This window comes from Heterodontus francisci, chromosome 8 (genome assembly GCF_036365525.1).
Source record: "Heterodontus francisci isolate sHetFra1 chromosome 8, sHetFra1.hap1, whole genome shotgun sequence".
Taxonomy (NCBI): domain Eukaryota; kingdom Metazoa; phylum Chordata; class Chondrichthyes; order Heterodontiformes; family Heterodontidae; genus Heterodontus; species Heterodontus francisci.
Genome location: NC_090378.1, coordinates 52,753,542 through 52,768,133, shown reverse-complemented (window position 1 = coordinate 52,768,133; position 14,592 = coordinate 52,753,542). Strand labels below are relative to the sequence as shown.

Below are 14,592 nucleotides of genomic sequence, written 5' to 3'. Positions count from 1 at the left end.
TAAGAGCACTGTGGGTGTAGCTACAACACATGGACTGCATCAGTTCAAGTAGGGATGGGCAATAAATGCTGCCCTTGCCAGCAACGCCTATATCCCATAAACGAATAAAAAAGGACGTGACTTCCAATGCCAATGGTGAAAAAGAGCATGCTTCATACTCGTTAAGCTTGAGGATACATATCTGTTTCTTTCTAGCTTCTCCCCCAGTGCCCTTTCTGGCCTCATCTTATCCTATTCCCATTAAACTGCTGACCACCAAACTCATATCCTGGTCTCTGCGAGCTAACATTATAAACATCCTCAGGTACTGTCCTCCCTCTGAAAACTGCCATCACCCTATCCACAAATGACCTACTCTCTGTCCTTGAAAGCAGCTGCCCTATCTACAAACTCCCTTTCTTCTCCAGTCTTTGAACGTGTTGCCACCCCTCAAATCTATGCTCATCTTTTCCACAACTCCATTTAAATCTCTGCAGGTTTCTGCCCTGCCACAGCACCAAAATGGTCCTAACCAAAGTCATAAACAACATTTTCTTCCTCTGACCTTATGTGCATCAGGAGGGGTTTGTTTTGTTCCACCATTTGCATCCCTGCCTTCATCTGCTTGGGTCACAACACTCTGGAATTCCAGCCTAAATCCTTCTACCTTCCCTCCTATAAGACCATCCTTAAAAACAAACCTGTTTGACAAATCTTTTAGTCACCCCTCCCAATATTCTTCCTTTACTTGGCATCTTTTGTTCCACTTCAGAATATTTTTGTTGTTCGGGTAATGGAGAACTAAACAAAAATAATATAACACAAAAGAGAAAAAAACTGAAATCAAATATCTCAAATAGAAATTTAGACAACAGAAAAAGGGAAAATATAAACAACAGATTTGCAGTGTGCTGCATGAGCATAACTGAGTCCTATTGTTCTGGCAAGTCCAATGAAGCCTTAAGACAAACTTATAAAATTACATTTATTGTTAAAACAAGTTTAAGATATTGCAATGCACTTGCAGTTGAAATGTTCATTAATATAGTGAAATGCCTATCAAAATGTTGCCATAAAAAACTTGTGTGTTCACTACATGTGGGTTTCATGCCATCTTAAAAGCAGGAACATAAATCTTAACACTGAAAATTACTGCAAAGTGTTATTACCTGTTTTCTTTACATGAAATGGCAGTTACAGAAATGTTCCTGCATAATATGCCAAATTGTCTGCACTACCTGTAAGGTGATACAAGGCCAGTGGTACAGGGTAACTTGCTCTAGGTTGAATCTATATAATGACAGATACTTGCCATTTAGTCTTAACTGAAAACTTCCATAGTTTGAAGAGTTGAATCCTTTTCTTCCATGCTTCAAGGTGCAAGCTTTGCTTATCATCTGGTTCATTTTTATCATTGGTTTTACTTCACATCACCTCCAAGAACAACATAAGTTGTATACCTTATACTTGTCTCATATTTGATATAGTTTAAGGAGATTCATACAAAATAAACTGCAAAGTTGGATAGTATTTTAAATTTAGGACTCAAAATCATCTATGGATAAGCAATTTTCATTTACAGTAAGATTTGGTATCTTTGTGATAGCAACATAAAAATAGCATTGGATATTTGGCTTTAGAAATAATGGAAATAGTTTAGTAGAATTTCTTTAAACTTAACATTTCAAATATTGAATACAGCATTTGGTAGTTTATAAAAGGTCCAAATATTGTACCAGTCTGTATAAATGTGTCACAAAATACTGCATTTAAAATATTATGGGAAGACAGATTACTTTCCAACAATCATCACTCTCCAAACAAGATGTAGTTCACACAATGCAGGTCCAGAGTTAGTGACGTGCACAGGTGAAATTTCTTTTCATGTTCATTCCCAGATTTCCTACATCTTCTTGCACCAGTGGATGTAGGACCAAGATTGTCTGGATGTAAATATATTTTTCTCTAGCAATATCAACTCAATTATGAACCTCTACATTCTGCATAGGGGCAGCACAGTGGCGCAGTGGTTAGCACCGCAGCCTCACAGCTCCAGCGACCCGGGTTCAATTCTGGGTACTGCCTGTGTGGAGTTTGCAAGTTCTCCCTGTGTCTGCGTGGGTTTCCTCCGGGTGCTCCGGTTTCCTCCCACATGCCAAAGACTTGCAGGTTGATAGGTAAATTGGCCATTATAAATTGCCCCTAGTATAGGTAGGTGGTAGGGAAATATAGGGACAGGTGGGGATGTGGTAGGAATATGGGATTAGTGTAGGATTAGTATAAATGGGTGGTTGATGGTCGGCACAGACTCGGTGGGCCGAAGGGCCTGTTTCAGTGCTGTATCTCTAAAACTAAAAAAAAACTAAAGATGTATTCTTTAGGCCAGCTGCACTGTTCTTTCGTGCTGTATTGGGAAAAATCACCTCCCCTCTTACTTCAGCAGCTGTAAATTATTTAGTTTCCAGATTAAAACCCCGAGAGATTTTGTAGCCCTTTGCATGATAATTATTTCACTGCATTATTCATCAGTTTCCTGCCAAAAAATTAAACTGGTTAGAATTATATTTCTGCTTAAGTGGCCATATTCCTTCCACAAACTTGTCTGGTATGTAGGCACTTTGCCGTACAATACCAGGCCTGATCAATAAAGGCTTTGGTTACCCAACATTCATTGACAGCATTCTTTGGTTTGCAAGTCTATTAGCTATTCCATTAAAAGTATCTCATAAGGCTTAACTGAACAACATACAAAAAAGACTGGGACAATACAGCAACAAAAAATGGCTGGTGCTAACAACCACAATGCACTACCAAATATGAAGTTAATCCTTTAGCAATGAAGATTTTTAGATGAATTAGGACTTCTCATTAACAGAAGGAACAGCCTCCTGAACATTTCCAACATGGTTTTCTGTAGCTTGTCTCAAACCCCACATTAGTCAATTACTCAAATAGCAGTATAATCCACGGCCAGCAATGCAAATTATGTTTGTTACATTTTATGGGCATCCTAGTGTCCAGGTGTGCATTGAATTCTAGCAATATATTGCGAGTGACAAACTCATTTGGAACTGTATCTCATCATTTGTTGCTGCAAATACTTGGATCTTGAATTTCTGCTTTCTCTGAAGTTGACACTAGGGCAATCCTGTGCAAAACCATAGATAACATTTGTATCTATCCTGTTATGTTGTAGAACCTCTTGAAGATGAGATGATGATGATTCATGTGGTGCATCAAGTAACTGGCAATCCCTATCCAGCTAAATCCACAGGGTATGGTAGCATAGTGATTATTTTACTGGACTAGTAATCTAGAAGCCTGGATAAATGATCCAGAGGCATGAGTTCAAATCCCACCATGACAGCTGGGGAATTTAAATTCAATTGATTAAATAAAGCTGCAATAAAAAATAGAATCAGTAATGGTGACCATGAAACTACAGGATTGTAGTAAAAACCCAACTGGTTCACTCATGTTCTTCAGGGAAGGAAATCTGCCATTCTTACCCAGCCTGACCGAGAAGTGACTCCAGGCCCACAGCAATGTGCTTGACTGTTAACTATCCTCTGCAAGCCTCTCAGTTGCATTCAAGAATACAATTGGGATGGGCAACAAATTCTTGCCAGAGATGCCCACATCGCATAAATGAATAAAAAAAACTTAGGGCATTGATTTTTTTAAAACCTATTGGTCAGTTACGGAGCTAAGAGCTTGCAATAACAGGGAAACCAACAACCCAGTTACAGAACATAAAAGATAACTGTGATAACTTTATATCATGTTAACTATAAACATAAAGGTTTTGATTAGTGAGAATATTCCACATTTCCTACAGCAATATGTCCTAGATGTAACAAGGGGACAGGCAATATTAGATTTAGTTATGAGTAATGAGCCAAATTTAATTAGTAGCCTAACTGTGCGTGAACATTTATCAAATAGCGATCACAACATGATCAAATTCAAGGTAGCATTTGAAAGTGAAAAGCACGAATCAGCTACTAGAATTTTAGATTTGGGTAAGGCTGACTTTACCGGGATGAGACAGAGACTGTCCACGGTAAACTGGGTAGATCTGTTAATGGGTCAAACGACTGAATAACAGTGGAGAATATTTAAAGAAACATTTAACGAAATACAGAGCGAGTATATACCTGAGAGGAAAAAGCTCCACTTCACAGAAAAAACAGCCATGGACAACTAAAGAGATTAGGGATAGCATAAAATGAAAAGAAATGGCTTACAAAAATGCAAAACACAGCACAGATCTGGCTGAATGGGATCGATGCAAAGGGTCACAAAGCAGCTTATAAGAGCTACTAAAAGAGATTATGAAAGGAAACTTGCAAGGGACATCAAAATCAATAAGAAGAAATTTTATAATTACATAAAGGGAAAACAGGTGGTCAAGAGCAACATAGGCCCACTAAAAGCTGAAACTGGAGATATGGTTATTGATAATGGGGAAATGGCAGACATGTTGAACAATTACTTTGCCTCAGTATTTACAGTTGAAAAGGAGGATAACTTGCCGGAAGTCCTGAAAAAAATAATAGCCAACAGGGGACAGGGACTTAATACAATTAACGTAAGTAAATCATCAGTAACAAGGAAATTAATGGAACTAAAGAGTGAGAAATCCCCAGGACCTGACTGTTTCCATCCGAGGGTGTTAAAGGAAGTAGGGGAGCACATTGTAGATGCCCTAACTATAGTCTTTCAGAGTTCCCTAGATTCAGGAGTGGTCCCTCTGCATTGGAAAGTTGCACATGTCACTCCACATTTTAAGAAGGACGAAAGGGGGAACCAAGGAAATTACAGACCAGTTAGCCTGACATCTGTGGTGACAAGTTGCTAGAGTCTATAATCAAGGATACTATGACTGAACACCTCGAAAAATTTCAATTAATCAGGGACAGCCAGCATGGGTTCATGACGGGAAGGTCATGCCTGACTAATCTCATTGAATTTTTTGAAGGAGGTGATTAAGGTAGTGGACAGGGGAGTGTCTATGGATGTTATTTATATGGACTTCCAGAAGGTATTTGATAAAGTCCCACATAAGAGACTGTTAACTAAGGTAGAAGCCCATGGAGTTGAGGGCAAATTATTGACATGGCTAGAAAGTTGGGTGAGTGGTAGGCGACAGAGAGTGGGGATAATGGGCAAGTACTCCGATTGGCAGGATGTAACTAGTGGTGTCCCGCAGGGATCAGTGTTGGGGCCTCAATTATTCACATTATTCATTAACGACTTGGATGATGGCATAGTAAGTCATATATCCAAATTTGCTGATGATACAAAGTTAGGCAGCATTGTAGACAGTCTAGATGATAGCATAAAATTGCAAAGAGATATTGACAGACTAAGTGAGTGGGCAAAACTGGGGCAGATGGATTTCAATGTGGGCAAGTGTGAGATTATCCATGTTGGACCAAAAAAGGATAGAGCAGGGTACTTTCTAAATGGGAAGAGGTTAAGTACAGTCCAAAGAGACTTGGGGGTTCAGGTGCATAGATCTTTAAAATGCCACAAGCAAGTGCAGAAAATAATCAAAAAGGCTAATGGAATGCTAGCCTTTATATCTAGAGGATTGGAGTATAAAGACACAGAGGCTATGCTGCAGCTGTACAAAACCCTGGTTAGACCCCACTTGGAGTACTGTGAGCAGTTCTGGGCACCACACCTTAGGAAGGATATATTGGCCTTGGAGGGAGTGCAACGTAGGTTTACAAGAATGATACCTGGACCACAGGGGTTAAGTTACGAGGAGAGATAACACAAATTAGGCCTGTTTTCGCTAGAATTTAGAAGGTTAAGGGGTGATCTGATTGAAGTCTTCAAGATATTAACAGGAAAAGACAGGCTAGATAAAGATAAACTATTTCCACTGGTTGAAGATTCTAAAACTAGGGGGCATAGTCTAAAAATTAGGACCAGACCGTTCAGAAGAGATGTTAGGAAGCACTTCTTCATGCAAAGAGTGAGAGGGGTTTGGAACTCTCTCCCACAAACAGCAGTTGAAGCTAGAACAGTTGTTAATTTTAAATCTGAGATAGATAAGATTTTTATTAAGTAAAGATATTAAGAGATATGGGCCAAAGGCAGGTATATGGAGTTAGGTCACGGATCAGCCATGATCTCACTGAATGGCGGGACAGGCTTGAGGGGCTGAATGGCCTACTCCTGTTCTTATCTTCCTATGTTCCACATCTTGAGATTGTCCTCAAAGTCTGATATACAAAGAACCCTAGGAACATTTTTGGGTGGAACAATTTTTGAAGCATAAAAATTCTCTTCAAGCAGGACTAGGTTGAAATTATAGCTTTACCATATTATGGCATATTACCACCATATTATAACACTGTGGACATTACTGAGCCCTCTATTGCAAGGATGTCTCAGAAACATTGGATTTTTAGTTCTCAACCATACTTGCTTGTGCTGAATATAGGCCTCTCTTGGAGGTTGATTTTACAATTACATTTTCCTGCATTCTTTCCAAACTAAGACCATTTGATTGTTTTCTTCTTTAAATCACCATCCAGTACTTGTTAAATGCTTGAATTTTGAATCCATCACCATTCTCTAGCAAAGCATTCCACATTCCATTCATTGCTTCAGAAAGTTTTTCTAATCTCCCCCTTTAAGTATCTTATTTTAAGATCATGGCCTTGTCATGATTTTAATCTGTTTACCTCATTTATTTTCTTTCATCATTTTGCACACCTCTATTAAATTTCTCAGTCTTAAAGAATATAAGGTTTAACTCTGTTAGCCGTTCCTTCTAACTTATACCCTTCATCTCTGATATCTGTTTTGCATTTTTTCTAGGTCTATTCCTTCTATGAGTGAAGTGCCAAAAACAGCACATGGTATTCCGGATATGGCTTAACCATCATACTGTAGAGTCATGATTACCTCTCTGTTTTTGTATTTAATTTCTACTCCTCTAATTCCAATTTGTACATCAATTTTACACCCTTTGCTTGTCCACCACACTGAGAAATTTACCAACTAGGGTTTCTATCCCCTTTTTTATTCTTGTTCCTAAAATGTACTACATCACATTGTTCTATTAAATGACATATGTCACTTACCTGCCTATTTTCCAAGATTGTTTATGCTGTCCTGTAGTCTCCTGCATTCTTCCTGGCAGTTTGCTACTTCTCGTAGTTTGCTATTATAAGCAAACTTTGATCAGCACACCAATTATGTCTAAGTGGGTAACATAATAGTTCTTTATATACCAAGTTAAAATGTCTGTAATCTCGGTTTGTTGATGTGCACTTCACAAATGAGAAATAACAAACTTGCATTTATAGAGTGTCTTTCACGACTTCAGGCCATCCCAAGTGGTTTACAGCCAATGAAGTACTTTTAAATATAGTCACTTGTAATGTAAGATATTGTTTTGTTGAAACTTTCCTTCAGGCACATGGCTTGTATAGTGTAACAGCTTGCACCAAAAGCTACTCTAATTACATCTGCAATAAAGTGACTTGTTTGACCTACTGAGAATAGAATGTTATGGGGAGGAATGGATTGTTACTATAGAAAGTAAAAGCTACATGTGACCTAAAAGACCCAGAACAATAGCAAAGGATAACAATCTCAATATGAGTTTGGGGCATAATAGTCTCAACTAGTCTTTTTTCTACACCAATTTATTTCTGTCCTGATAACACAGTAATATAAACCCACAATTATTTATTTCTCTAATTCTCTAACAGAAAAAAAAGCAGCACCAAGCACGTGGAAAAGATAGGCTCAATAAGTAATATGGCCGCAAATGGAAAATTATACCCTTCTTACATTTTACCAAAGCTGAAAACCAAATAAGAAAATCATGTAGTACAAATATCATACACTTTCCAAATAATACTGTTAAATCTCAATGGCTAAGAATGACCCCATACCTACTGTGAAATCATAAATTAGGCTTTATATAGAAATCCAGACATGGAATTATGCACATTTATGAGCAATGTCTCAAGTATGTATTGAATTAAAACAAATACAGAATTTTAAATCAAAGCACTTACTCCAAAAACTGGTTGAATTGTAATACAGATTTTGTGGTTGAATGGGTACAAAGAAACCAATTCTAACTAATATAATTCACTTCACCTTTGAATAGTGCATTGATGAATAAACATAGGCCAGAATAGTGTGAAGGGTGTAAGTCAGTGTTCATCACAGATTGCTATCCTCCTATATATCTTTGTAAACATCTACAATTCTTGTGAGGTTGGCAGCATACAGGCATTTTACAATGGTGATGTTGATTTTGGGGTTCTGGAAGAGGCAGATAGTTGTGGCATGTGGCTGAACAAAAAAAAAAAGAGGATCTTGCAGCTTTCAGACATAAGCTGAGCATTTATCAACTATCTGGGAAGCCAGAGTTCCATGGATGAATTCATTCCTTTGCTTCCAGGAAGAGTGTTTCCTGAGGATAGAGTTTCACCTCCATTAATGTTTCAGTTGGATCAAACTGAGACACCTGTTTAAAAAAAAAAGTATGTCATTACATCATTTCAGTATAAAAAGCCAAGTTTTGAGATGTGTTTAATTAACTAACTGTTTCACTGGCACAAAGCAGATATGAAACGTATTGTGAATGATATTTTGTTAATTGTATGTACAGAAGTAGATTACTCAATAAGAATACTCATTTTCCACACACAATTGATCAGATCCCTCAAAGTAACATAAATGTCTATGAACAAAAAGTTAATTGCTCATTTAACTGGGAATCACAGTATTCAAGCATTTGCAGGTAGTTTCCTTCTTCACTACACAGTCCAGCTGCTCTTCTCTGGACCATTTTAACTTCAGTTAGTCACATTTGTCCTCTCCTGAACATAGAATTTTGTTACCAACTTGGATAGAGGTGGTTAGGTTTTCCGCTACAGTGGAATTGGGGCACATCTTTGGTGTGACAGAACTTCTGCCTGCCACAATGATGGGTTGACCCCAGTTGTTTTTCCTACCTTGGATCATTTGCATCATTTTTACAAGCTACATGGCCTTTAGTGCTGAGTCCATGTGGAAGGTAGGGTAGCAAATAACTGTGTGAGCCCTTGAAGACCTGTACCTACCAGCAGCTTCAACGCTGTCAGTATAAGTCACCCAATAAATTTTCAACTTTATCAGATTTGGCACCAAAGTATATGCAATTAATCACTGATCATTGCACCACCCATAGAAATGCCAGACAGCAGGAAAAGAACTGATGTCCCTGGCATAAATGATGGGAAATATGCTGGATGGTGTATTTTCCTTATTTGCATAGTATTGCAGTACATCCACTCCATATTTCATTAATATATTGTACTTTCACCCACACATCCAGCAGGAAATTCCAGAAGCAACAAGAATGACTGCAAAGATGCTAGATACACTGCTACACACATACGAACCAAGAGCAGAGGTAGGTTATTTGGCCCCTCAAGCCTGTTCCACCATTCTACATGATCATGGCTGATCTGTTTGTGGATACAACTCCACTTTCCTGCCTACCCCCAATACCCTTTGACTCCCTTGTTTATCCAGAATCTGTCTACCTCTGCCTTAAAAACATTCAATGACCCTGCTTCTACTGCTTTCGGGAGAAGAGTTCCACAGACTAAGAGAAAAAATTCCTCAGAGAAAAAATTTCTCCTCATCTCTATCTTAAATGGGAGACCCTTTATTTTTAAACTGTGCCCCCTAGTTTTAGTCTCTCCCACAACATCCACCCTGTCAAGTCCCCTCAGGATCTTATATGTTTCAATAAGATCACTTCTCATCCTTCTAAACTCCAGTGAATACAGACCCAACCTGTCTAACCTTTCCTCAAAAGATAACCCTCTCATCCCAGGAATCAGGCGAGTGAACCTTTTCTGAACTGCTTCCAATGCAATTATATCCTCTAAGTAAGGAGACCAAAACTGTACACAACACTCTAGATGTTATCCTATTATGTTTCCCACCTCTGCCCACTGAAAAATCTGCACAGAGAGGGCAGAGGATTCTTGCTGGAGTCACTGCTGACAATGGGAGTCAAAAATGGTACACACAGGACAGAAAGAAATATGAATCATATGAAAGTACTTATGTGAAAATATACATAAATAAATGAGATTTTTCAGAGTTCTGTTTTATATGATAGTCCCCCATGATACAGTATGTGGAGATCAGAAATAGGAGAAATTACACTTCAGTGACATTCTAGTAAGAATTCATGTTCAAGTCTATAAAAGTTATTAAAGTTGTAAAAAAAATTGTCAGTTAAGTAACAAATGAAAGTAACATTTAAACACTGGTTAACAACTAGAGCGTAATGCCCTTACAGGAACTATTGTGTAAGTGTACTGGGCTGGAGAAAAGGTCATTATGGTTTATTAGAAGAAAAATTCCTGTAGTTCAGCATTCAAACAGGTGGGATGCTAGAACAATTAATATGTGTTGAAAAGTATGAATTATCATTCCCCGTCATAGAACTGTTCAAGTATTTGAATACTATTCAGCCGTAGTCAATAATGTAAGGCATACCTTTTAAGTTTGTATTTACCACAGAACTCCAGTAGTTTGAACAAAGCACCTACCGTGCTAAATTCCTGTTTTAGTCAGCTGGCTGTACATACAGTTTAATGAAGAAATTCATAAAAGCACATCAGTTTATTTAAAAACGTGAAAAAGGTAGTTTGTAATGGCATGTATAAGAATAATAGAGAAATAAAAGAAATAATTTAGATATACCAGTAGTTCAAATTAAAACTTCTAAATTTTTTGATAAATCATTCGATATTAATATCAATAATAACATTGGAAAAGCAAGGGGGAGTGTACTAAAATTGATAGCCCCAAAAACAGACACAGGGATTGTGATGCACGATTAACCCTCGTCTGTTGATTGCAATGCTGGCAGCATGCCAACTTCATGTTGCCTGCTCATTTCAATGATTTCAGCATCCAGCCAGTGCTAACAGTGTTGCTGACTGGCTGGACTCATCAACTGGAGGAAAATATTGTGAGTAGCTAGCACCACTTAAAGCTAGCCTGCACCTCTTAAAGGGAAGGTGTACTGAGGCAGAAGCAGGTTCTGCCAGGCTGACAGGAAGTGACTCTCATCTGGGAAACACTGAAGAATGGCATACTGTGGAAGAGAGTGTGTTCCAAGGTCTTTGGAGGCTGCAGTGGAAGCCTTGGTGCAGGAGGTGGAAAGGACAAGAGATGTTAGCAACTGCAGGGGGCCAGAAGGCCCTCCAGACACACACTTAGAAGGCACTGGGAGTAGATAGTTGTGAAAATCAATGTCAAGAGTCTAGCCCCAAGGACCGGGATGCAATGCCACAAGAAGTTCAATGACAGCACATGAGTGTTCAAGGTCAGTGAATACATCTTCAAATATCATATCCTACCAACTGCACCACTAGCCTCAGACACTGCTCCATTCACCATACCTGTGGTAGATGCCTCATTGTTCGACTATGCCCAAGCTGTAAATGATTTCATTGTCTTCTGCGGGTCCCTTCATGACTGAACAGTCCAATGCGGGATCGGCATGGGCATCCACAGAACTGGCAGTTCACATTCTCGTTGTTGGTGTTTAGGAAAACCTCTGCAGCTGCTCCACCTCTGGCCTTCCTCTGGGCACATCGGATGTTGCGAGTTTGGTGTAGATGGTCCTTGAAACACGCTGAACCAAATTTCAGCGCTTGTCTCCACATGGGCTGGGTCAGCTGCAGTATTTTTGCAAGAGGGGTGGTCTGCAATGCCGAAGTTTGCAAGCCTCTTTTTCAGGATGTCCTTATATAATTTGTACTGACCACCTTGTTTTCTCTGAGACAGTTCCCTGTAAAAGATCTGCTAGGGGATTCTGTAATCATCCGTGTGGGAGACATGGCCTGCCCATCCAAGTTAAACTTTCTGGGGGTGGTTTCCATGCCGTTGAGCCCAACATGATGGAGGAGCTTGTTGTTTGCGATTTTATCCTGCCATCGAATCGGTTTTGGCAGCACTTGAGAAGTTGTTTGCCATAGTTTGGACGTCTTCCTTGTTGTGGGCAGCTAGGGCACAGTCATCTGCATACAGAAGCTCTGTGATTACTGCCTCTGTGACTTTGGTGGAGGCATGCAGTCTGCAGAGATTGAGGAGCTTCCCTGAATGGAACCTAATGTTGATGCCTGTAGGCATGTCTCTAGTGGCTTCCTTAAGCATTACAAAGAAGAGTTTGAAGAGTTGGGGAGCCACAACGCATCCTTGCTTTACACCGCTGGCGACCACAAAGGCATTGGACACCTCATCACATGCACAAACACAGCCAACCATGCAGTAGGAGCAGAACTTGTTCGGCCATCCTAGTTTGGAGAGCAAGTGCCATAAACCAGGGCGACCCACACTGTAAAAAGCTTTAGTTAGGTCTATGAACAGCATATTATAGATCCCGATGTTGCTCTCTGCACTTATCTTGTAGTTGTCTTGCTACAGACACGATATTGGCTGTCCCATGGTTAGCCCTAAAACCATACTGTGATTCTCAGAGGAATACTCGCATCACTCACCAACAATCTCTATCAATCAGGACTCACACCCTCACACACTTAGCACTGCTGCAAGGCTCACACCCACATCTCAGCTTGCACACTGCCAGCTATTCAATCATGAAAGCCATATCACCCAAACAGATTGCACCACACTCACTGACACACTTCCCTCTTTCTCGCAGGACAAGGTGGCACATAACCAGAAGTGGCAGGACCTAACCGGCAGAGGACAGACACGGCTGTATGTCCTTGTCCCCATGGAGGAGATGCTGCTCACCATCATTGGAGCAGCCATCGCTAAAGCTTTTGTTGGAGACAGGGCTAAAGCCATTGAAAATGACAGTATCCTCATAGCTAATCCTTTTCCTCATCCCACAATCTCTTCTGATTTAGTGGCTGCAGATGATGTAAGCATGCACCTCTTGAGTTCGCCCCCGGGTCATCACAACCCTACCCTTGTGCTTGTCTCCTTTCAGATACCCAAGAACTGCAACTTGGCTAGGCACTGACGTAAGAGAAAATGGTACAAGAGCAGAAAGGCAGCAATAATGAAGAAATATCATGACTTACTCTCACACTCGCAGCCACCAGCTCAAATACCCGACATTATGCTATACTCTAAATTTTGCGCCAAGGCCAGATCTGCACTGCTTAGGAGCACTAGGACAGGCAAAGGAATGCAAAGACAGGCAATGAAGGGAATGCATAAAGCCTGACTAGTTGACTTAAATATGCAAAATGGCATAATTTCATTTCTAAATTTGGTGTAGAATATTTGTTTTATGGTGGTTTTTATTTTGGCCAAGCGAATGCTGTGATGCTCAGTGACAGAGGGAAGGTCAGGTGTGGAATAGTGGTGAATGGGGAACTGGGGACACACTGCACCACACCCTTAAGGATCTATCCTTGGCCCCCTCCTATTTCTTATCTACATGTTGCCCCTTGCTGACTTCATCCGAAAGCATAGCGTTAGTTTTCACATGTATGCTGATGACACCCAGCTTTACCTCACCACCACCTCACTCAACTCCTCCACTGTGGCTAAATTATCATACTGCTTACCCAACATCCAGTACTGGATGAGCAGAAATTTTCTCCAATTAAATACTGGGAAGACTGGAGCCGAAGTTTTTGGTCCCCACTCCGAACTCCGTTCCCTAGCTACCGACTCCATCCCTCTCCGTGACAACTGTCTGAGACTAAACGAGACTGTTTGCAACCTTGGTGTCCTAGATGACCCCCAAGATGAGCTTCCAACCATATATTTGCACCATCTCCAAGATCACCTATTCCCACCTCTGTAACATGACCCAACTTCATTTCTGTCTCACTCATCTGCTACTGAAACCCTCATTCGTGCCTTTATTATCCCTAGACTTAACATTCCAATGCACTCCTGACTGGAATCCCACATTCTACCCTTTGTAAACTTCAGGTCATCCCAAACTCTGCTGCCCGGGTCCTAACTTGCACCAAGTCCTGTTAACCTATCACCCCTGTGCTGGCTGCCCTACATTGGATCTAGGACAATTAATGTTTAGTTTAAAATCTCATTCTTGTTTTCAAATCTCTCCATAACCTTGCCCCCTCCCTATTTTCGCAATCTCCTCCAGTCCCACAACCATCCGAGATATCTGTGCTCATTTAAGTCTGGCCTGTTGAGCATCCTCAATTTTAATCACTCCACCATAGGCGGCTGTGCTTTCAGTTGTTTAGGCCCTAAGCTCTGGAATTTCCTCTGTATATCTCTCTGCTTCTCGACTTCACTTTGCTCCTTTATGACGCTCCTTAAAACCTACCTCTTTGACCAAGCCTTTGGTCATCTGACCTAATATCTCCTTGTGGCTTGCTGTCATATTTGCCCCTGTTAAGTGCCTTAGGACATTTTATGTTAAAGGTGCTATACAAATATAACCTTTTTTTTTTAAAGAGATATAGCACTGAAACAGGCCCTTTGGCCCACCGAGTCTGTGCTGACCATCAACCACCCATTTATACTAATCCTATACTAATTCCATATTCCTACCACATCCCCACCAGTCCCTATATTTCCCTACCACCTACCTATCCTAGGGGTAAT

At 40.2% G+C, this 14,592-nt stretch overlaps 1 protein-coding gene across 1 annotated transcript in view; it reads right to left on the bottom strand.

Annotated features, from left to right (window-relative positions):
* Positions 1–1,019: 1,019 nt before the first annotated feature.
* Positions 1,020–14,592, bottom strand: part of faf1 (Fas (TNFRSF6) associated factor 1) — a 552,776-nt gene continuing 539,203 nt past the window's right edge. Inside the window, exon 19 of the mRNA XM_068037154.1 lies at positions 1,020–8,485. Within this exon, the coding sequence (XP_067893255.1) occupies positions 8,402–8,485 (84 nt within the window). The 3' untranslated portion in view covers positions 1,020–8,401. The remainder of the gene's footprint in view (positions 8,486–14,592) is intronic.